The sequence below is a fragment of the Acartia tonsa genome, chromosome 5, assembly GCF_053477335.1.
Source record: "Acartia tonsa isolate MP-2025a chromosome 5, ASM5347733v1, whole genome shotgun sequence".
NCBI lineage: Eukaryota > Metazoa > Arthropoda > Copepoda > Calanoida > Acartiidae > Acartia > Acartia tonsa.
This window is the reverse complement of record NC_137264.1, coordinates 29519856-29543478: the sequence shown is the minus strand read 5'-3', so window position 1 is coordinate 29543478 and position 23623 is coordinate 29519856. Positions and strand designations below refer to the sequence as shown.

General features: G+C 30.6%; 1 protein-coding gene across 3 annotated transcripts in view; it reads right to left on the bottom strand.

Annotated features, from left to right (window-relative positions):
* Nucleotides 1-9970: 9970 nt before the first annotated feature.
* Nucleotides 9971-23623, bottom strand: part of LOC145319241 (uncharacterized) — a 109380-nt gene continuing 95727 nt past the window's right edge. For all 3 annotated transcript variants that reach the window (XM_080161245.1, XM_080161247.1, XM_080161246.1), the window contains 2 exons: nt 16566-16617; nt 9971-13296 (listed from right to left, as the gene is read on the bottom strand). In XM_080161245.1, coding sequence (XP_080017371.1) covers nt 13152-13296; nt 16566-16617 — 197 coding nt within the window. In that variant the 3' untranslated portion in view covers nt 9971-13151. The remainder of the gene's footprint in view (nt 13297-16565; nt 16618-23623) is intronic.

Genomic DNA, 23623 nt, shown 5'->3' with positions numbered 1-23623 from the left:
ATAGGTCCTGGGAAGTTTTATAACATTATTGGGTGAGGGCACCACCCCCTTCCAAGAGAAATCGCCCTACCAAAAAAATACCCAAACCAAAAAAGTTTTTTTTTTACTTTTTCTTTTTAAATCTAAAATTAAAAATTGGGTAATTAAATTCAATTCCTTCCTCTTCAAGCGCCCCTAGAGACCTCTAGGGGGCGTAACCGCTAGTTCTTTATTTTTGTAGATTCCCTAGTCTTAAATAAGTATACAATGATGCTTATAAAATATACTTAAAAATTTTGTGTAAATTGGCTGCGCTAAATCTTAACGCCCTGCATTGCAACCTATGAATTTATTTATATACAATAGTAATAATAATAATATTATTAAGTCTTCATTCAATGATTCACTCTTGTAGGGCGTGCGACAAGAGGTTTGTGGTGTGAATGTGTAGTCAGTCTCTACAAAAATAATCTCAGGGTTTTGCATGCAAGCCCCAAAAGAAATAATCCTCCCCCCCCCCGCATAGAAAATCACACAATTTGTATCTGTATATAAGGTAAAGGTTTTATTGTGCGCTTCCTCACAATTTAATATGCACGTATTTGATTCATTTTAGAATTATTGAGCTTATATTTAAATTTAATGATTAAAGGATGAGTTACTGTACAGGATGGAGAAGACAGTGGAAGTTTGAAAAATATAAAGAACCCCATTACCAATTAACTACACTGTGCTGAATTTTACAACAAAAATAATACTTATCCAAGAAATAGTTAGTTACTATATCTAATATATTTTTATATCAAGAAGAATTCTGTCAATATTAATGTTAAAGTCGATTACCACAGTGCGTTTGAAGGTGCTTTGACTTTTGTGTCAGAACCTAAATTGGGACATAGTGCATTTAATTACCCTAAGTTAGGTAACTTCATTTCATAAAATCTAAAACTTTGCTTTTATAAAGTCTGTCATAAAACCTCTCTATATATGATTTATTTAAGGCTGAATTTCCGTGACCTTAGCAAAGCAACTGATAAGAATGGCCATGAATCAACTCACTTAAGGAGTGGTTTTATGAAGAACTTTATAAAAGCAAATTTGTTCAAAATTTTAAATAAATAATCTTTGCTTTTCTTGTCATGATTATGCGGTAACTCCTAGTGGATGAAAATTGAACTTAAAATTTTCAAATCTAATTTTCTCAAAAACGGCTGAATTCTAGATTTTGTTGAAAAGTGAAATGAAGTTACCTAACCTAGGGTAATGAAATGCACTATTTCTCAATTTAGGTTCTGACACAAAAGTGAAAGCACCTTCATACGCACTGTGTTACCTGAGTACTCATAGCTGACCTCGAATGCATATTTTATTTCAAAATTATACTAAATAAAAAGGGTATTTTAATTCTTATTAATAAATGTTTATATTGACTTGACAACTATAATCTTATTTTTACACAGTAAAATTGGTTTTGTAATGGTTTTAGGCTATTTCATTAAAGCTTTTAGACTATTTAGGATAGTTTTATGCTAATACAGATACATAATATAGATATCATAAATGATAGTCGCACTGCCGCTAGTACATTTTCAGTACTTGTTAACCTTTCAAATCAATATTACTAAATTTTTGCTGAACAAATAAGTAATTAAAAATTGAAAAGCTGAGTAAATTGGTTTCATCCCATTCTTATTTATTTACGACTGTACTTTAACAAGAATATTCACCTTCGTAGATATATTGCTCTCCTTTATTTTAAGTGAATGAGTGTTTTCTGAGTGTTATTATATGTTTGGCGGTTTCTACCAATCGCATATGGTCCACAAACCAAAATTTGAAAGCAAAACATAAATCTTTGATGCTTATTTTATCGTAGGTTAAATTATGTAACTGATTAGAGTAGTATGTATTATTATGTCGCCAAATTTTTTTAAGGAGTTTAATTTTTTGGCACGCGAAATTCCCCCACATCCAACTTGAATAATCCTCCCTATTATACCCCCCCCCACCCAAAAAAATAATGTAAAAGCTTTGACGTCCTTGCAGAGAGACATGAATTCGCACAGTTTATAAAATGAAGATTTAAATTTAATAGACGTACTGATCCATAGTAACTGTATTATAGAGATGGTACGCATATATAAATCTCATTACACCCAGTAAATGAACTTTTTGTGCTCACCAACAAAAGAATGAAATACGTATTATGTATAAGTATTATATATTGTATAATCTAAAAACATGAGCTAGAGATAAAAGGTAGCTTCTGTCTTTTAGCTTTAAAATTAAACACCAATTATCGTATCTACTCTATAACTTATGTTTGTCTAGCAAATTACTCGAGAAGATTGGCTTTCAAATATTCATTTATGCCGGTTTATGAATTGAAATTTATTGAAGACAATTAAAACATAATCCATAAAAGTGAAGCTCTAAAATCAAAAGGTATGACAAATGAACATTAGCACGCGTATAGTGTCAAAACTTAATGAGCAGTATAAAAATTTGTAAGGCTAAACATAATTGTATATAAATCTGTTACAAAATTGCTTTAATGGAGGATACTTTTTAAAGACATACTTATATTTGACTTGTCTTTATTATAACTCGCGGTTTCGCCCCTAGCCTCTAGGGGCTTTGCCCTAAGAGGTTTAATCAAACCAATTTTTCATATTTTAGATTTAAAAGAAAAAATAAAATAAAACAATTTTTGGGGGGGAGAAATTTTTTTTTTTTTTGGGGGGGGTAGTCGACCCCACAATTTTAATTTTAGTTTTAAAAAGAAAAAATAAATTTTGAGGGGGGTATTCTTAATTTTTTGGGGGGGGGATTCGGGGTGTCCCACCCCCCCAAGAAAATAGTTATAAACCTTCCCGGGACCTATGAGAAGCTACTCTGTAAAGGAGAACCCGATCGGTTCAGCGGTTACCGAGATCCTTCGCTACAAACAAACAGACAAACAGACAAACAGACACACAGACAAACAGATAGACATCGTTCTACTTTGTATTATAGATAAAGCCTAGCTTTAGAAAGAAAAAAGTTTTTCAAAATTATAGAGGGGGAAAAAGTCACTCAAAAATTATCCAAGTGACATCATAAAATGAGGGATTACCCAACTCTTTTTTAGGGGTTTTCTTTCCAACTTCTCCTCTCATCTCCCTTATTTTTATGAGTTACGTGGATGATTTTTGAGTGACTTTCTCCCCCTACAAAATTTATTGACTTTATTTGCCAAAAAATACTTTTTTTCTGTGCGACATAACATGTGTTTGGATATATTTTTTATATTATTAAAGATTGAGAGTCTCTCTTGAATATCTGGTTAATCTTAACGAGATAATATTGAAATTTTCTTATGCTTAAAAGTCATGAGAGTTGATCAGCGATTATTTAATTAAACATGCTGCTCACATGAGTAACTAGTACTAGAGTAGACAGTAGTCCATATATTTATATTTCTATCCATCTATTTGACTGTTCTATCTGTCTGTTTATCTACCTGTATGTCTTTCCATCTGTATGTCTAGTTTTTCTGTCCGCCTGTCCTTTGAAAGTAACGATTACTTTTTAAAAAGTTTTATTCATTCTAAGGAAGTTTTCCAATTAAAAAAGACAGAAATATATAACATTGGTAACTGAAAAAAAAAGTTTATATAAAAATTAACAAAAAAAACTCTTTAAATTTACTCAATGCAATGGTTTAAAGTCCGCCAATGCATAATGATTTTACTTGAAGATAACTAAGCAATGGAACAAACATTAGACTAGGTCATAGGGTATACAGCATTGAGGTTATGGGACAAGCATTGTACAAAAGCTACAAATAAAAAAGGCCCTTGGTTATCAGATAAACTCATTTATTTCAAGCTATGCTCTTATTTGTCGTAGAGTAAAAAAGCTTCGGAAAATCAGCTACATAATCTAATTCAACCTATCACTAAATTACCATTTATATCAAACGACTTTACTTAGTAAAGTATATTTTTTGTGTGTGAAGATTTCAGGATGTAAAATAAAATATTTTTCTCCTAGTATTAAGTCTAAAAATGCCAATAAACGAAGGTTTTAAAAAATACATCTAAAATTTCAATTATAAACTCCTGCTATAAATAAATGAAAAGTTGTTAAGTAACCCTCACTTTGATTCTCTCTCTAGTTCCCTCTCTTTCTCTCTCTTTTCTTTCTTTCTCTCTTTCTCCTTCTTACTCTTTTCTGAAGTAACCATAAACATTAATTAATGATAATGACTTTATTCATGTCCAGCTGATTAGAATAAAGGGAAGGTCAAGTTTGGAAAAAAAATTAATATTTTTTAGTTTTAATATTTTCAAATCTACCCAGTATCTTCTATGTTTACAGTATCATTATATTGTCTAAAGTCTGGACTGTGTAAATTTACAGAATCTGGACTGTAAAGGTACTAAAAAAAGCCTAGACTGCAAAATCTGGACCGTTTATGTTCTTCAAAGAATAGTCTGTATAGAATCTAGACTGTGTAGATACTGCAAAGTCTAGACTGTGTAAATGCTGCAAAGTCTGGTCTGTATAAATAACGCAGAATCCATACTGTGTAGATACTGCAAAGTCTAGACTGTAAATACTGCAATATTTGGACTGTGTACACTTAATGCCCGGACTGTATAAAGTCTGTTTTTTTGTATAGTAGATATAGATATTACAAAACTGATTTCTTGGGCTTATAAAGGAACTGTTTCAGTGTCTAAGGTCGAGAAATGTATGTTTTGAAAGCATGTTTGACAGGGTTATGGCCAAATAAACATATAAATACCTAACAGACTTTAAATACTGCAAAATCTGGATTGTGTACATACTTCAAAGCAGAGACTGTATAAATACTGCAAAATGTTGACTTGTAAATACTGTAAAGTCTAGACTGTGTAAATACCGCAATATCTGGACTGTGTAGTAAGAGATATAAGTTTTCCGGAATTTTAATGTAGGGAGTAGATTTGAAATCTGCATCAAATTTTAAGGATTTTTTATAAAATTCGTTTTTTGTATAATTCTTTATCTAAAAGCGGAAATACATTTTAAGTTAATTAATTTTGACCAATAGGATAGTTGGATTTTAAACTACCTGCGCTCTAATTGGTTGAATGATGTATGACATCCAATCAGAGCGAAGATTTTTTAAATCCACCAATCACGGATGCCAAAATTAATTAACTTAATTTGTATTTCCGCTTTTAGATAAAGAATTATACAAAAAACGAATTTTATAAAAAATCCTTAAAATTTGATGCAGATTTCAAATCAATCCCCTTAATTAATATCACGGAAAACTTATATCTCTTACTGTGTAGTTACTGCAGAGTTTAGACTTCAATGTTTAAAACGATTTCAAATTCAGTAAAGAGATTTCCGTTATATATGCAAATTTATATATCTCTAAATTTCTGCTATGCTTAGAAATTCAAGCTCATCGAAATCTTGATTTCTTTGTGGATAGGCAATTATTTTAATAACATAATATACACTGTACATAAAGGTTTGAAAAATAAACAGGTTTTATGCGATTAAACACATTTTTGTCATAGATAAAATATAGGCGGGGGAGGGAGAAACTTTATATTTAAAACAACACATAATGTAATGTTTTCCAGTTAAAAAATTTAACACCGTTTTGCTGTTATTCAGCGTTAAATTCCTGTGAAAAAATATCAAAATTAAAACACTTTATCATTAAACTTTTAAAGCATTTGGTAATGTACGAAAAACGGTAGACTCAGTGAAAAATTAACTGGTTAGAGTTTAAACAACGCTCCATTTACCTAATACTTTTGGTGCCAGTTATACCTGACAACTGTCTTAAAGATTTTCAAATTAGATACTTTTATATATAATATTCCTGAATCAAATCACTAAAAAAAAATACAATGTTTAACTCTATTTCACGTTTTACAGTGAATCTGCCCTACTTGAAAAGCACAAAAATTCTTGCTTTTATTAACACTAGCAACTACGCCCCTAGAGGCCTCTAGTGGCTATTTAAATGTTTTTGTTCTATTTCAAATATCTAATTTAAAGAATTGTTTTTCTATGTTGCGTTCAAGTCTCTACGCAAAAATAGAATATTTAAAAAAAAAATTTATTTTTTGTAATTTCTCTTGGGAGGGGGGTGTTACCCTCCCCTAAATAGTTATAAACATTCCTAGGACCTATGAGAAGCTACCATGTTAAGGAGCACCCGTCCGGTTCAGCGATTAGCGAGATACTTTGGTATAAGGATTACTTTGCTTATTTTTCAGAATAATTATAACTTTCACATCTTATTAGAAGCTGAAAGAAATGTTCAATTGAAATGACCATGAAGAGAGGGTAGTAATGGGGGGTGTGATATCAATTCTTCACAATAACACTTTAATATCATCGCCAAAATTAGAATATAGATATATTAAAGATTATCAAAATCGCATTCTCCAATTAGAAAAAAATATGTTAACTAAAAAACTGTACATCTTTTAACAAAACAGCAGGCTTAACACACTCTAATTATAGAATTCTAAAGTCTGTGTTAAAAGAAATAGTTTGATATACTTTACTTATATAAACTGCACTGCAGGTTTTGCCTCCCTAATGAAAAATTTAACACAAGTTCGTTAGTTAGGGTTTCCTAAATTCTTTTATATCTTTGTAAGGCTATAGAAACCCTATAGGCTAGCCTAAGAAATCTTACAGGATTTGGCCTTCTATAAAATATTAAAAACCGCAAAATTATTAAAACAGAATACATTGACCAACGCTTTTTAGAATGACAACTGGGCTGGCCTAAAACATCTCCAATATCGCCTCGAAACTGATTATATCCGTTGGATTAGAACAAGTTCTTAGCCATACTGAAAAATTATGTTTAGAATCGTATTATATCCAGTTTTCTACGAATACAAAAATGTACAAATATAAGATTAAACCAGTTTTTTTAGCCCATGTCTTCGGCTGTTTATAATACGATTAGAGAAATAACTACTATAGGATTTGACACACTAAACTTTTAAGGCTATGCTGGTGCTAAATAAAAAAGTAGTGCTAAAACCCTATATATATGGGAATCAATATCATTATAGAATGATTTGTACAAATTAGTAAATTTTGTATGGCTATACTTTGCTAGTAAGCGCTCAAAGGGTACTTAATTCAAATGCTTATGATATAAGTGTGTACATCCACAAGTACATGATAACAATACTTTACAAAACAAAATTACACAAAAAATGACAGATTCCCTGTGGGGGGTCTCTACAATTTTAAAAGGGATAAAATAGAAAGGGGGGGGGGGAGGGCTAATGTCTGTGTTTTTTTTATAGTGGTTTATGGGGAGCTTAAACAGGGATTAAAATTCAAAAATATTTCGAACATTTAAAAAAGTCTCTAAAGTAATATTGGGCGAACACAAAACACTACCCTTACTTTGAAATAAATTGAAAATAAGAAAAACCACGGGTAGGCTAAAATGAAAACAGTCTGAACAGCCCTAAAGTATACTGGGAAAGGTAAATCAAAATTTTTTATTGGGCCCTTATTGAGAAAATCCGCGAAATTATTTTGCTCCATTATATCTAAAATACTTAAAAATTGGGAAATTTGTTTGAAATATTAAAGAAAACTTGCCTAGACATGTGACTTTAAGGCTGTGATTTTTAGTATGTTTGTTTCCTACATCGGGCCTAAGGTTACGTTATATTGGGAACTGGGTAGCTATGCAGGGTTAGGGTACTACCCATTAACCCCCAAGAGGAAATTAACAGCCTTACGAACCAATACAGGGTGCGCCACATATCCTCGGACATTCTTTAAACGGCCATAGCGTCAAAACTACTTGACCAATCAGGACGTTTAACCCGACTATAAAAACCTTAGGTAATGACCTTTAAGCACAAAAAAATCTTTGGACGAAGATGGGCTCGTACTCCGAGCTGGCCGCGCTTATGTTCAACAAGGCAGATTCGAGTTGCGCCGGTGGTATAATCTGGATTCTCGACTAGGGCCTAATATCGGACCTCAGCCCATCTGTAGATGAGGTAGAGTTGTGCAACTTGCTGGGGATACTGTTAGATACATAAGTAAGACACTAGAAAAGACTAGAGCTCTCTATCTAAAATGGCTTGGCTGTAGTACTCCGGCAAAGTGAAACGTGACAGATTTAGAGATGTCAAAAACGTCAAAAATCGTGTAAAATCGTGAAAATTTCTCGGTTCTCGACTTAAGAGACCCATATGGAACTTAAAAACTTATTTTAGACTATGGATTGCGCTGACAACCCTATTTGAATCTTCATGCCATTTCTAAAAAGGTATAGAACGTCGTTCTAGCTCAACTGTGGTCTAAATAAAGGCCTCCGTGTCAAATGGTAGCTTGAAAGTTGGGTGAATTAGGATCCTGCGGTTACTCACATTCCTAAGGAAATGGGGCCTCCCAGCAGCCTGATCTTAATTCAATGGACTTTTGGGCCTAAGGCTACTTTGAAGCATGCACCAATAGACGTGCCCATACCACAAAGACCTCCCCCATTGCCACTATCAAGGAGAACTTCGCCATCTTGGACAGGTACATTTTGACCTGGGCCTGCCGGCGGTTGAGGAGGCGGGTAAAGGCGATGATTGATGCTGGCGGCGATTTTAATCAATAACCTAATAGTCATATACCTAGTTTGCTTCCCAGTTTTTAAAATTTAATAAAATCTTTAAAATTGACGATTTTATGTTCATTTGTTTACAATTTAGAAAATGTCCGAGGATATGTGGCGCACCCTGTAGCTGCCTAAAATGAAAATGTTGCTAATCACTTTGCAGATTCTTTAACATAGTCCCTGGCAAGCAAGAGAAATGTAAATAATAAAATAAAACATTCTGTGCTCAGGGAAGTATAAAGTTTACTTCAAAGACACCATAGACTTTTTGGGTTTTAAAGATTTCCTCGGCAGCCGTCAGTCAGCCTTTAATAATAAATTCAAACTGATTCCGTTTCAATGCTTTGAATTTTTATTGAAAAAAGGAATTGCAATATTTTTTAGCAGGTTTATACTTCCAGCTGACTTTTAAAATTGTGAAAGGTTGTTTCCCATAATCTCAAAGACGACTGACGGCTGCCGAGTCCCGTTATAAAGAAATAAATCCATTAGTAGCGAAGCACAGAAAAATAAAAATTGATGGATGGACAAAAAAAGTTGTAAAGTAGCTTTGATATAAGGCATTTTTCCCCATAGGGTTAGAGCCCCCTGCAGGGGCTAGAAATAGGGGAAAAGCGACTGCGAAAATACGACGAAGAGTCCCTTAAGAGGCGATGTCACGAAAAGGACTATACCCAAATAATTTCGTTTAGGTTTTCCTAGTTTTGCCAGGTTGTGATTCTATTTTTACTGAAATGTTCTGAGGGTGTGTTTCTTTATAATGTACTAGCGGCTTCGCCCCTAGCCCCAAGAGGTTTAATCAACCTAATTTTTTTTTTTTTTTTTGGGGGGGGGGGGGGGTGGCCCACCCCTCCAAAAAAAAAATTTTCTTTTCAAACTTAAATCCAAAAAGGGCCATTATGTATATTCCCTAAAGAGTAGAGCCCAATCAGTTCAGTGTTTACTGAGATCTTAAGCTTCAGACGGACATACAGACATCGTTCTACTTTGTCTTATAAATTGACTCTTATCAGTTCAACTTAATACATTAAGAACCCCATAGTGAACATACAGTGACTTGAATCTTCAAAATCTTCATATCTTAACCGAATAAAGGAGTTTAAAGGACGATTATGTTCACAAGTTGCGCAACTGTAACAAGCTAAAAGCATACTCGATGAAAAAAAAAGTAATCAAAATTTAAAAATTTAACAAACCAATAAATAAGACATTTGATAAAATTAAAAAATAGACAAAAGTTAAGTAGTTGCTACTATGTAAAAAAGGAGCAATTTTAAAAGAAAAATTTAAGTCTTTTACATTTATGATACCATTCAATTTCATTTATATTTAAAAACAAACTTAATTTTATAATTATTTATTATCTTTGTTTTTTTCATGATACAATATGTTTTTATAAAAAAAATACAAAATATTTTAAAGCTGCAGTTATGTGTGTATATCTATATATTAAAGAAGATCACATGTTAATTGGTTTTCAAAATCACCAATTTTTATTATAGAATGTACAATTTTAATGAGCATTATATAGTTGCGACCACGAAATCAAATTTAAAATATTTATGCTGAAAAAAAACTGATTTCGCGTTCACAACTGCTATAGAAATAATAATGTTAATTTAGTAAAAATAATATTATTACATTATTTGTTTAATTGAGCCGTAAAATAAGACTTTTGATTTGTTGCATATTGACTTTGTTGCATAAAATTTAATTGTTTATAAATATTTTTTTTTCTTATTGCTGAAAATTTTATAAATTGATAAGGGAAGGGTCATTCTAGGTATTGAAATCAAAGTATCGAGACATTTGAAAATTTCCTTATTCTTTTTTTTAAATTTCAATTTGGTCTTCTAATATTAATTTGAAAGAAGCTAGGCATTTTTAGTGTTTCTAAGGATCCTCGATACTTGGATTAATATATATCTAAAATAATCACATTTCTCTTGATAATTGATGCCTCAAAATTGTAATAGATAATGAATAAAAATATTAATAAAATTTATGAAAAAATAACATATTTTGATTAAATGCAAGAATGACTGACTACATAGGTTTAAAATTATGTATATAAGATTAATTTAAATGGCAAGAAATAATAGTTTTATAGAATAAATTCGATGTTTTTTTTAACGTTTAATTATAAAAAATCAAAAAAAAAAGTTTGCACTTTATAATATAATATTTTAGTTTTGATCCAATTATAGAGAAGTAAAGTAAAATAAAGTTCATATTTATAATAGTTTAATTATACATATTATAAAAAATGAAGTAGCGCAGCTACTCTATAGTTATGTATTTATTATATGCCAACTCAAGTTTCAAACTATGGCACCGTCAGTTGTCATGATGAGGTTTGCTAGTGGAAGTGGAAGGTTTTCAGGGCATTGTAGCAACGATTTGTCGGATTAAGTCTAAATTATTAAATAAGTTTTTTTTCTTCAAAACAGGCTGCTAACGGATAATCGGCTAGCCGCACACTCTACTCTACCATAGAATTAGCCCCGGCCCAGCAGTGCCAGAAAATAATGGAGAATTGTTCAGATCAAATAAATCAAAGTGTGTGCACAGCAGATAAAAAAAAAACGCAACAAAGAAGACTAAACGCGCATTTTCCTCAGCCCCGATCTTCCTGTGCTTTTTTTGTCCATTTTATTTTTTATTTTTTAAGGTCTTGCAGTCAGCCGTTTGTCCAGTAGCAGTCTAAAAAGACTTTTCTCTTTATTTTCGACTTTATCCGATAATTTTATTAGAGAATTGATAAAAAGTTATAGGTAAGGAGAAAATATATTTTTGAGAAAAAAAATGTATATTAAAAAATATTTCTAAAAGAGTAAAACAAGGATGAAAGGTTTCATATTATGGCAGATTTAGAAAGGTTTAAAATCAAATATTGGTCTTTGTTACTTATGATTAGTTACATTTAGTAATAGGAAATTGCATATATGTAATTATTTTACTTCAGGATTTTTATAAATTACATTCAACTTTTTTATTTTTTTTTATTTTGAAAAAGTTTAATATAATTTGATAATAAGGTACTGTATAATACATGGATATAAAAAAATAAACATTTTAAGGACTAACTTTTTGGCGATGAATTAAAGCATTTATTTATCAAATCAGCCAGTTTTTTTTTTATGAGAGGGGGACTAGAGCTTCTAATGTGTTGATATATACAAGAGCTTCAAAGTTGCCATTAAGACACAAACAAGCCGCGATGAAATTTATTTAAATGCAGTGGCGTGCACAGCACAGGTATTCACTAGGGGAGTTAAATTTCCGATGGGGTGAAAAAAGGGGAAGGCAGTCCTATCCAATTTCTTACTTTAGAGAGGAGTTGACACCCCCTACGCCCCTCTTAGCTCACTTATGCTTTAATGTTGAAAACAGTAATTTATGACCGATTCTTAATAGGCAAATCATTAATTAAGAGATATATTTTGAGCAGTCAAACGTCAGTGGTGGCTTATTAGCGGTTATCTGGCGGCTACCGAGCTCTAAATTTCAAACAAAAAGAAGCTAGTTAAGACTATAGATAATAAAACGTAAATTGTAAAAATAAAGATAAAGAAAGGGCAAAGTTATTTTAAGTTTCGATAACATATTTTTTTAAAATTCAATATGAATTTAGGATTTAGAAGAAATAAGTTTAGAATTTAAATATGTAGCTTTAAGTATGTTTTTTTTATTAAATTGTACAATTTGTTACAAAAAAGTACAAAAAAATTTCTGCAAGTACTAAAAAGTACATTTGATCACTCGAGGTTTTTTTTTTGACTATGTTAAAATTACAGATGGATTTTAGATTATCAGATTATTTATAATTGCATTTCTATTTTATATCATTTTTATCATAACAGAGTAAATTTAGGACTAGACGAATTTTTAGTATAGTAAAACAGTTTAAAAACTATAATATGATACATTTTTGTAAGTGGCACTTTTTAGCATTACACATTAACTTTCGATAATTATCTAATTAATAAATGTTTAGTTTTAACTTTTTATGCATAAATTCATTGCTGAAATAACTGTATTGATTGCTAGTTTAATCATGAAAATAACTTGTTTAAAGGTACTATATATTCTTTATCCAATCACATACACACAGGCGACCTTGCTTGGCTCAGCTAGACGTGATTGGACGCGGGACTTTATATTTAATCAGAATCATCAATTTAAATCACTGAACGTGAAATCAGTTAATTTTTGCATATATGATAATATAATGTCCACCATTCCCGCGTGTGTATGTGTGTGTATTTGTACATACAGACGTATGCAAATCATGTCTTTCTGAGTGATTAGATTAGGAGTTGGGTTTCTAATTTGTTTTCATTCCCATAGCTTCAGTAAACTCCAGCCCTGGTTCAAACTTTCAGTGATTTTAATTATCAACTGTTTCTAGAACCCATATAAGATGTCTAGGATGCGAACATGACATTTGTTTATACATTCAAATATTATTAATATTGAATTATTCTGTGTTTATAATAATATGTTGCATATAACATATTATTTATGATAATTTAACATGTTTGGGCATGTGACGCTTCATGTGTAGTGCTAGGTGATCGCTGCGGGCAAAACTTCTGTCGCAGACTTTGCACTTGAACGGCTTGGCTCCGGTGTGCTTCCGGTAATGGCGGGTCAGCTCGTCAGATCTGAAAAAGAAAAAAATGTTAAAAAAATTTATTTTGTTATAAATAATAAAAAAAATATTTTAGTTGATTTTGTTTGCAATAATATAAAAGAAAAGAAACTTTGAAGAAAGTACAATTGACTGAAAAAAATTATGATAAATTTTGAAAATTTAAGAATACTAAAAGAACAAAAGCAAAACAATATAATTAGATATTCATCGATTATGAAGCATTTGATGAAAGTATTTATGATTATAAGAACCCTAATTAACGTCGATATTATAACCAACATTTAACACACATTTGACTACCATGACTTCCAAGCTGCATTAAGTAACAGGATATGAATAGTCTTTTGTTAATACAATAACAACACAAACGTTTACTTGGGTTTTCTTCATATTATTAATAATTAAAATTCATTGGATCCAAAAAAAAAACAATGTGAAACTATCCAAGGTTTAGAGACAAATAAAACTGATATCAACTAAAAACTTTTCCCCAAATTTGGCTGCGTTGTAATGAATTGTATTTATTAGATGGTTGCAAAAATTAAAGGAAAAATACATATATGCAAATGTATTCTATGAAATATTTTTTACCAAACTCTACTTTGATATAGTCCATTTAATAAAATGAAGTTGAAAATGAATCACAAAACACCGGTTGAGCAACAATAACCCCCCATCCCTAGCCATAACTTTTGAAATAAGAAGGAGTGGTTTTCTCCCCTATACATAGCCCCTGCGGGAGGCTCTAACACTGTAGTGCCTATAAATATAACCTAACCTAAAGTAAAAAATGTTATTAACAAACAAAGTAATAAATGTAGAAAATTAACCCCTCCTTCCCTTCTTTTATTATTTTTTTCTTCAAAAATTAGGGTGGGGGAAGCGGTTTCATTGTGTGAAAGCGTCCACTTTTAGCAATTGTAAACAACCAATTTGCAGTTTTTCCAAAACTAAAGAATTGTGAAAAACTCTAGTATTCATACAAAAATTGCATTAAAAATTTCCTGCTAAAAAGTTTAGCTTGTAACTGCCAAATGATTTGCACTATGAATAAACTTCTTCCCTGACGTTTAAACATTGTCACTAAAGATAGATATAAAAATGTATTTAAACAATTTTATTCATAAGTATATCAAACAATGAAAAAAGAAGAGTTAACTGTAATAAGAGCAAATAAAAACATTTTTAACGACGAAAATAAAAGTGCTTAAAGCAACTCTTATTGTAGAATGCCTGCCGACACCTAGAATTAAAAATACTCTCATCAAAATTTTTTTTTTTAATCTTATGATTTTACACTATCTTTATGCTTCCTTTTTTCTCTAAATTCTTTTCTTCTAATTTCCCTTGATATCCATCCTCCCTCCCCTCCCTGTCCCCTCTTACAATTTATGTAAATATAAATTGTAAATTTTTTCCTCCTTGTATTACATACATCTTACAGATTTCATGACAGCAAAACTTCTCTGTAATTACACTTTTTTACTTTTGATTTCTTTTTACTACATAATGTTTCCATTTTAAACTTTAATTTGAATGCTGAAGTCTTTTTATTTGTGACAAATACATTGTTATGTTTTCTTAATTTTTTTTGCTTTTCAATAAATTCGTTTTTGTTTTATTATGCATATGTTAAAAGTATAAATTCTGATTGAGGCAGTCAGACAGACAGACATCAAATTGTCTTCCTTACAAATATGTTTCTTAAACATAAATTCGTCATGTCATTTCTAAATGTTGTTTTAATGGTATTTTTTTACTTTGAAATTCATTAAGTTAACTAAAACTATATAACTAGTGATTTTTTTGGCTATTGGTAGTTGAAAAAGTTTATAAAAAAGATGTATTATTATATCCATAAGTAGTGAAGCAGCTTTAATTTCTAAAAATTAATTGGTATGCATGCCATTGAAATAATTTACTTAGCTTTTTTAACATTTTAGATCCGTCATTAAATAAGGAATTTACAGTAAATTTTCTCCTGCGATTGGTGAAAGATAACATTGTAAAGAATGCTGCGCTGTTTGGCAGGGAGGGACGGGACATTGGGCTGTTTATAGCACTATTTCCCAGAGTTTTACAATACCATTTTCTTATTCGTTAGCTAAAAAACTTTGGGTACTTTTATTGAATTTTGATTAATTAAGTTGATTGTCTGAATGTTTCAACCACTAAATAATATATACAGAAGGGGTTCATTTGTGTAGCATCATTGGGGATGTATATCAATTTATTTGCCATTGTCGCATCACTTTAGATTCCTGGCTGTTTATACTCTTCTCACCTTAGAGTTGAGTTGATTAGAATAAAAAGTTTGAGTGATAAATTTCATTTGAAAGGTTTATTTCAAATTCAAGTAAGAAATAGCCTCATCTGTTATACTAATAACACAGATGAATAAATTTAAGAAAGGAAATCTTTACCATAGATTAAAAATACATATTTTTGAATTGTTTCTTTTTACCAGTCAAAAATGTAATTTCTTTTAAATTATTCCATTCTGGAGTAATCAAAGTAAACAATGCTGATGCAATTGTAAGATATTCCTCTATTTTTAAATGATACCTTTTATCTTATTGAAATTCCTAGGAATTTTTATCAAATTTATCCAGCTGAGATTAAAATGGTAAAATCCAGGACTCAGCAGCCGCTTCCACAGCCAAGTTCCAACGCAAGTATTTCAACAAGCTAGGGTCTCAAATTTATCAATTTGTAGCAATAGCTTAGCCGTCTATCAGTAAAAAAAATATCGTTGTCCTTTTAAAAATTATCAACAAATCCGCTAAAAAAATGAGCGGCTACCGAGCCTTTTTTAAAACCTTCCAACTTAATGTTCACTTTATTAACATAAATGTTTATATTATTCTGAACATAATGTTGGTCAATTAATTAAATGTGATAACAAATTGTGGTATATCTATCATTGTAATTTTATTAAATCTTTAGTTTATGCAAATTTGAAAAGCTTTGGGAATGCTCATCGCACACGCAGTCATAAGTCCAATCCTTGAGAATTTTCACTATGAATTATGGTAAGTTGGTAACAAAAGATTTTTAATATTCAGGTATGAATATTTAAGACGAAAAGTAAATATGAGAGGCATATTTGGAAGGGACAGGACAAATACAGATAAATTGATATCTGGGATCCAAAAATGAGATAGAAAAATCTATCATTCATTTATTTTAATATACATTCTTATAATCTAATTTTAAATTTTACAGGCAATCCTTAAAATAAAAAAATAAAACAAGGGAAATACGAAAAAAAAAATTTACCTGGCGAATTGATTGTTGCACTCTGGCCACTGACAGGTATACGGTTTTTCTCCTGAATATAAATTCAAATTAATCGCAGTTTAAAGAAAAATGGCCTAAAACCACCACAGGGAAAGTAGGATGCTCAACATTTGATCTAGTAGTTTTAATATATGTATAATATATGCGTCATACAGACAGACTGACAGACTATGTTAACGTTATAATAGCATCAAATAAAATCCTGTTAGCCTTATATCCTTTAAATAAGTAGAAATTTAAATGAATATAAATGGAATTTCCGATTATTTGTATTTTATGATGATAAAACTTTTTATTTATTTTTTTATCAATTCATGTTTACAGCACAATCTATTATGCTAAAGTATTTTGATGTATTTTTGTCTGTTCGTTAGTCAAATAAGTTCTCAAAAAAGAGCATAGTAGCTGAATTATTAAAACATACATTTTTGATTAAGTTTATAAAACAGCTTATTTTCTTAAATAAATATTTTGATTAAAACAACCCCTCATTTACCAAAAGTTTTTTCTAAATTTCTTGTGAAGGATATACCATAAGAGATTTTCTTGATCCCAATTTAACCCAACCTAACATAGAAGAATTATCACTATTACTTTTCCTTCCCCCTCAAAATAGTTGGGAAGGGGGTGTGGTAGGGAGGATGACGGGTAATAAAAATCTGAAAATTGAAATGACGCAAATGACGCAAATTCTGAACGCAATTCTCACGTTTATCTAAAAATGCAACATATAATAATAGCTATTAAAACAATTTTCAAGCATAACTTTTATCTTATTAGGATAACAATTAAATAAGAAAAATATTTTTAACATATGAAATTCGTGATCAAACACCTAATTGAAAAAAATGCAAGACATAGCTTTTATTTTAAGAAAGACTAGGGGCAACGGACGCCCCCAAGAAGCCTCTAGGTGTTCTTAAGGTGGGAGGGTGATAAGTCAACCGCCCTTCTACTTTTTAACTGAGTTTTAATAAGAAATATTCAGAAAAAATTTGGGGGTGTGATTTTAAATTGGGAGGGTAGAGATACGCTCTCCCAAAATAGTTAAAAACCTTCCCTGTACCTAAAAAAAAGCTTAATTGCAAAGGAAAACCAAACAGATGTCATTTTTTAACAATTTTATAAAAAAAAACATTGGCGCACTTGTATAAACACATTATCGCTATCAAGTTTTGGAATATATAATCCAGAAAAATCCAGTTCAAAGGGGAATGCATAAAGAGATGGGGCGAATCGAACCGAAAATAGTTATGATGGACATCTTCCTTCATCGGTAGGGAGTGTTCACTGGCAAAATAAGGATAATTGTCGTACGAGAGAGAGAGATGGAGAATGTGTGGGGAGACGAAATGACAAAGAGAGACAGTGAATCTCATGATTCAAATGACCAGAAAAGGTATATATCTTCAGTAAAATAGTAAACAATAAACAAACATAAAAGATATAGACAGAACCTTTCATTGGAGCGTAGCTATTATAAAATAAAAGTGTGATATACCATATGTGACTATTACTTTCTTAATCGTTATTGAATCTTAAAATTATAAAGCTTAAAATCTAATTAAGTTTGTGTTAAAATTGTCAAATGTTAAGATTTATAGACTATATCTGCTAAATGTTGCAAATTTTATTTTAAAATAATCGAAATGTTATTTTTCATATTTTGTTTGTTAGCGATAGGTACACTTCCTTATGTCTACGAGGCTACGAGTAATATCTTACTCAAATCTTTGCTTGGACTTTTACAAAAGAATTATTTTTCTCAGAAAAACTGTCCCTCTGTCTACCTAGAGGTAATCTGCTGATATCAGGGAGGAAAAGGACACGCATGGTTTAATTAATCTACAACCCTTTCAACACCCAAAATTTCACACCGGCGAAAGGTAGAATCTAGAGAATTGGGAGGATTTAACTGTTGATTGTGCTATCCCTGTACTCGTGGTTAATATGAATGACACTGATTGAAATCTTAGGTTTAACAGAGAGCCAGCCCGTGCGGAAAATTAAGATAACTCTGCCCAAGGGTTCATACCTTCCCGCAAAAGTTGTAAAAAAACTAAATACTTGATTAAGAAATTATATAGTGGTTAAAATGAACTTTTTGTAAGAACGTAAAAAAACATAGTACCTTCTTGTGATTTCTTTTTATAAACGATATTTTTTTGTCTTTATCTCTTTTAAAAAGCTACCGTAGCCTCAATTTCAAAGTTAAAATAGTTGCTGTTTTGATAAAACCCCAGGGGGACAGAAACTGAATGAATTGCATTTAAATTTTGAAATGTCCTGTGATGCGCATTTTAAATTTAATTAACCCTTTATTACAAAATTACTTTCGTGAATTATGATTTAACAGAAAATATTTTTATTGCAATTTTATATAAAGTTTTAAAAGCATGCTGTAAAAGGAAATTAACTTAGGGCATAAATAAAGCCTAACACATTAGCAACTTGTTAAAAAAAACAGTTTAAACATCATTTTTTAATGTAATTAAACAAGCATTAGAATGTCTAACCTAAAATGTATCCTATTCTTTTCATTAACTAAGTAATCAATGTAATGAAAGAAAATCTTTCTTACTGGTTAGTAGTACACAAATAAAACACCCTCCAATCTTTTGGGCTTATGTTATAATTTAATATTAAAAATAAAGTCTGGAGGAGGATTAAGTTATATGAAAATATTTTTTTTCAACTCCACAAATATGTCTGGAAGGGGGGAGGAGAGGGTGTTATTGATATTATTTCATTTTGAAACATTTTACCGTAAAAAAGTTCGGCAACAAATACTTAGTTTATAGACAACCCTAAAAGCTTTTAACATAATTTTAACTTTGACTAGCCTTACTCAGGAATAAAGAGAAAGTGGATTGGTGTGCTGAAGGTGGTGAAGGTTCAGGTCAACACTCCTCTAACGAAAATCAAAGACATCCCTTCTCCTGAGCTCTTTTGTATGCTCATCACACCCCATTCATACACCCCTTAACTTAACCAAGGGGGCGTGATAACTTTTGCACCATATTTTAGCTATTCCTTTCGTATGATTTAATGTTATTCTTAGAGCCTGTACATCTGTATTTCTGATATAATTTTTGAATTGAATGTGAAAACTTGAATTGTAGGGATATCTTACATTACTTATATTGCCTGGATTTTAAAGGCCTATTGCTAAAACCCGTTGGTCAACAAGCTCATAAAATCTAAATACAGTTCCAAACAAATATAAACATAGACATTAGTAAAAACATTACAGATTTTTGCCTGAAAAATACAGATTTTTGAAATTGTCACTTGCTTCTTTTCATAGATTTTTATTTGTGTAATTATTAGGTCCTTGAGTATATAGAACAAAACAAAGCTAGGAAGCCTTACAAAAAGAACAGATCGAAAAGAGCCTAATTGTACATGTCTCTGCTGCTAAAAGGAAGAATTAAAAACTTATATGAAGGTTAGAAAAGATTATGAATAATAAGACTCATTTGTCTATGCTAAAACCTATTGACAGAATTATAAATTAGCCTTTGGTTTCATATCTAAATAATTTTTACCCAAAGGTTTCAAATTTTAATTTAACACATGCTTTATATTTATAGATTTATTAACTTTAAAGGTGGTTTCCTATATTGTATCTCTTATGTTATGTTTGGTTAGGATAAGAAAGGGTTAAAAGAGCCCTTCAGGGTTAGAAACCCCTTGCCGGGGGCTAGATATACGTTTGTCGGTGGTCGTGAAATAGATTGGAAAGCACAACCTAAGTTCCATGAAATGTATTTTTTAAAATGTTTGTCTCTTGCTGTTTCTGTGCTACCTAAAAATTTAAATTTACTTTGGTCTTAGCTGTTTGGTGTTTACCGGTGTTTTTGTGGCCTATTTCCTTACCTTTGGTATACATATCTTGATCTGAACTCATTTGCATTCTTTGCGTGAAATATTTAACAAGTGTGTAAAACTAAACCAAACAGCTTTATCATAAACAAACTTGGTATTATCCCATTTATCGCTAGTGAAACACACAACAACCTCCCCCCCCCCCCATTTGGCATTTGGCATTTTGAATATTTAATTTAGACTAAAACACTATGCTAAAAGATATTAATTAGGCATTCAGTAGTTTAAGTTTCTTAAATAAAAATAAAAAGGGGGTGGGGGATTCAAACCTTTTTTCTCCCGGATGTTCAGATATATCTGGAGTAAGGATATTTGATTAAAAGTAATTTTTTTTACTATAGTCTCTACATTGTTAATCCTAAACCCTTTCCAAAGCTACAATATTTTCTGAGTTGTTGGAGGGGGGAGGTGATTTATGTACTAATTTTGTCCTATCCCTGCTGCTATGGCTAAACACACATCATATTTCTAGTATCTGATATTCGTACAGAATATCAACATGGCAAATATAACAAGGATAAGCAAGTCTTTAAAGAGCGCAGCTATATCAAGAAACAACGAAAAATATAGCAAAGCTATATTGAGTTAATAACAAAAATACATTTTACTTAATTTTATTTTTTAAAATGTTTCAATATCTGTCAATAAAAATTAATTTATTATTCACTACTTTGAATATATTATATACATATGCATATAAACACAACTTATTTTTTTTCTCATTTTATCTATGAAATACAATTGTTCCACTAATAAATAGATCATCAGTTCCAATTAAAATGTTAATAAATAAAAGTAAAACACGTATTTCTTAGCATTTTAAATGTTTTGAATAGACTATGAAGTAAAAACTGAACATTGAACATTTAAAAAAATAAATTTTAGATTATTGTCATGAATGTCATAATAAAACCTAAATGAATTCTATATAATTGTTCTATGCTCAACATTTAGAATTTTTTGCTAAGAAAAGAATACTTGTGTTGTGTATCTGTAGTGAATAAGCAAAAATGTTTAAATTTGCATAAAGATGTCATCAGATGGAATATTCTGTCCTGTTTCTCTGTCATTCTTGTCCTGTCTGTCCAGACCCCCGCCCCCAACATCTAAACGTTTTTTATGCCCCTTCCCCCATAAGATAATGGTATTGTCTATTTCTTATCATGCAAATTTTTTTTATGAAGCTTAAGTTTTTTTTTGATTTTTTGCAAAAAAAATTCGAAAATTAAAAAATTTACTTTTTTGTCTAGCTATTGCTAGAAAGCACATTAAAGCTTAACTTATTAAAAGCTTTTAAAAGAATCTTATAGTTAAAGAAACTTATTTCAGCTTACATTCCTATTAGCAACCAATAAAACACTCATTTAAAAGCTAAAAATTTGTATCTGCTTAAGATGTCAAATTTTTTTGTTTGTTTATTTGAGAACATTATCCTGGGCGTTGCGTGGGTATCAGTTTTACTATACAGAATTTATGAGTATTATGTAATTTTTCATCCTGGCTAAGAGATATAATATATCTAGATCTCTAATTAGTAAATTGGAACAATGAAAACACAATGGAGGAACAGTCCGGCCGTATTATTACTTAGAATGTTTACACATTTAAGAAAGGATATTTTTCATTTTATCTATCTATGATACAAAGTAGAATGATGTCTGTCCGTCTGTCTGTCTGTTCGTCTGCCTGTCTGTCTGTCCATCCCTTAAGATTTCGGTAACCACTGAACTGATCGGATTCTTCTCTTCAGGGAATATACCTACTGGTCCTGTTGTGGTTTTAGGCTATTTTCTTGGGGCGTGGGACACCCCCAAACCCCCCAAAAATAAAAATCACCCATCATTTTTTTAATTACTTCGTGGGGCAAAGCCATTAGAGACTAGGGGCGAAGCCGCTAGTATTTAATAAGTCAGGATTAAGCTAGATTTAAGGGATGAACCATATTTGACTAAATATTGACAAAATTACAGTTTGTTAGAAATTTGAAATAATTATTTTATTGATAAGTCATCTAGCATAAGACATCTATTCTTTTTATAGTTTACACAATTATGCAATAAAAGCCGTGAAAGTACCTTATAATTATATTTTAAAAAAGGATATTTGACTAATAACAATAACATTTTTACTTTAGGAATAAACAACGATTTGTTTATCAAGTCTTTAGAGGCTTTTTGTTTGTAAATAAATTGAGATATTATTATGTTTTTTTATTTACAAATTACTTAGAACCAAGATAGCAAGCAATTATAGAGAAGCTTCTATTCCTGCAATGGCTAATTAAAACTAAAAACCTCAAAAACAATCAACACACAACAGCTAAAAAATACACCAACCTCCCCAACCCTACCCCCCCCCCTCCACCACACTTACTTTTAGGGAATTATAGCGGACCCCAAAAAATAATAAAACAGTAAAACAATTTTGACATTGTTTTTGCTTTAAACAATAAGCCAAATATTCAATTTTATTTCTCTTGCTTTCGAGAAATGGAAAACTTGCTTTTTTGTTAAGTTTGCAGTAGAGAATTAAGCACAGGGAGGGAGCGGACATTGGGTATTTATTACACTATTCCCTTAAAATTATAAAAATGTTTTCTTATTCGTTGGCTTAACAACTTTGTGGACTTTTATTGCATTTTGGTAAGTTGGTTCATTTGGTTGAGTGTCCAAACGTTTCAATCAACAATTGTAATCTACATAAGGGGTGATTTTGTTTATCGTCATTGTGGAGGCACATCAATTTATCGCCTATCGTCTTATCCTTTTAAATCCATGAAAAAAAAATAATAGTTTTTCAAAGTGTTAATATGTCCAAATTCTTTATATAAAAATCACTCAACCTAGACATAGACATATCGTAAGTTGATATTTATAACTTTTTTTATGAATGATCAAAAATAAATAATGAAAATAAATCTTGGATTATTTTATATAGATCATAATTTTTTTTTAAATGCAATTAAAATAAGGAAAATCTATCCTAAAAGGTTTTAAACAAAACAAAAATGGCTAATCTTTAGATCATCTTATTATTAATAAAAATCAGGAGAAAATGAACAAAAAGTTACAAAAATTATTTTTAAACTTTAGCAAACTATATCTGAAAAATGATTATATAAAGGTGTTTTAAATGATTATTTAAAATTT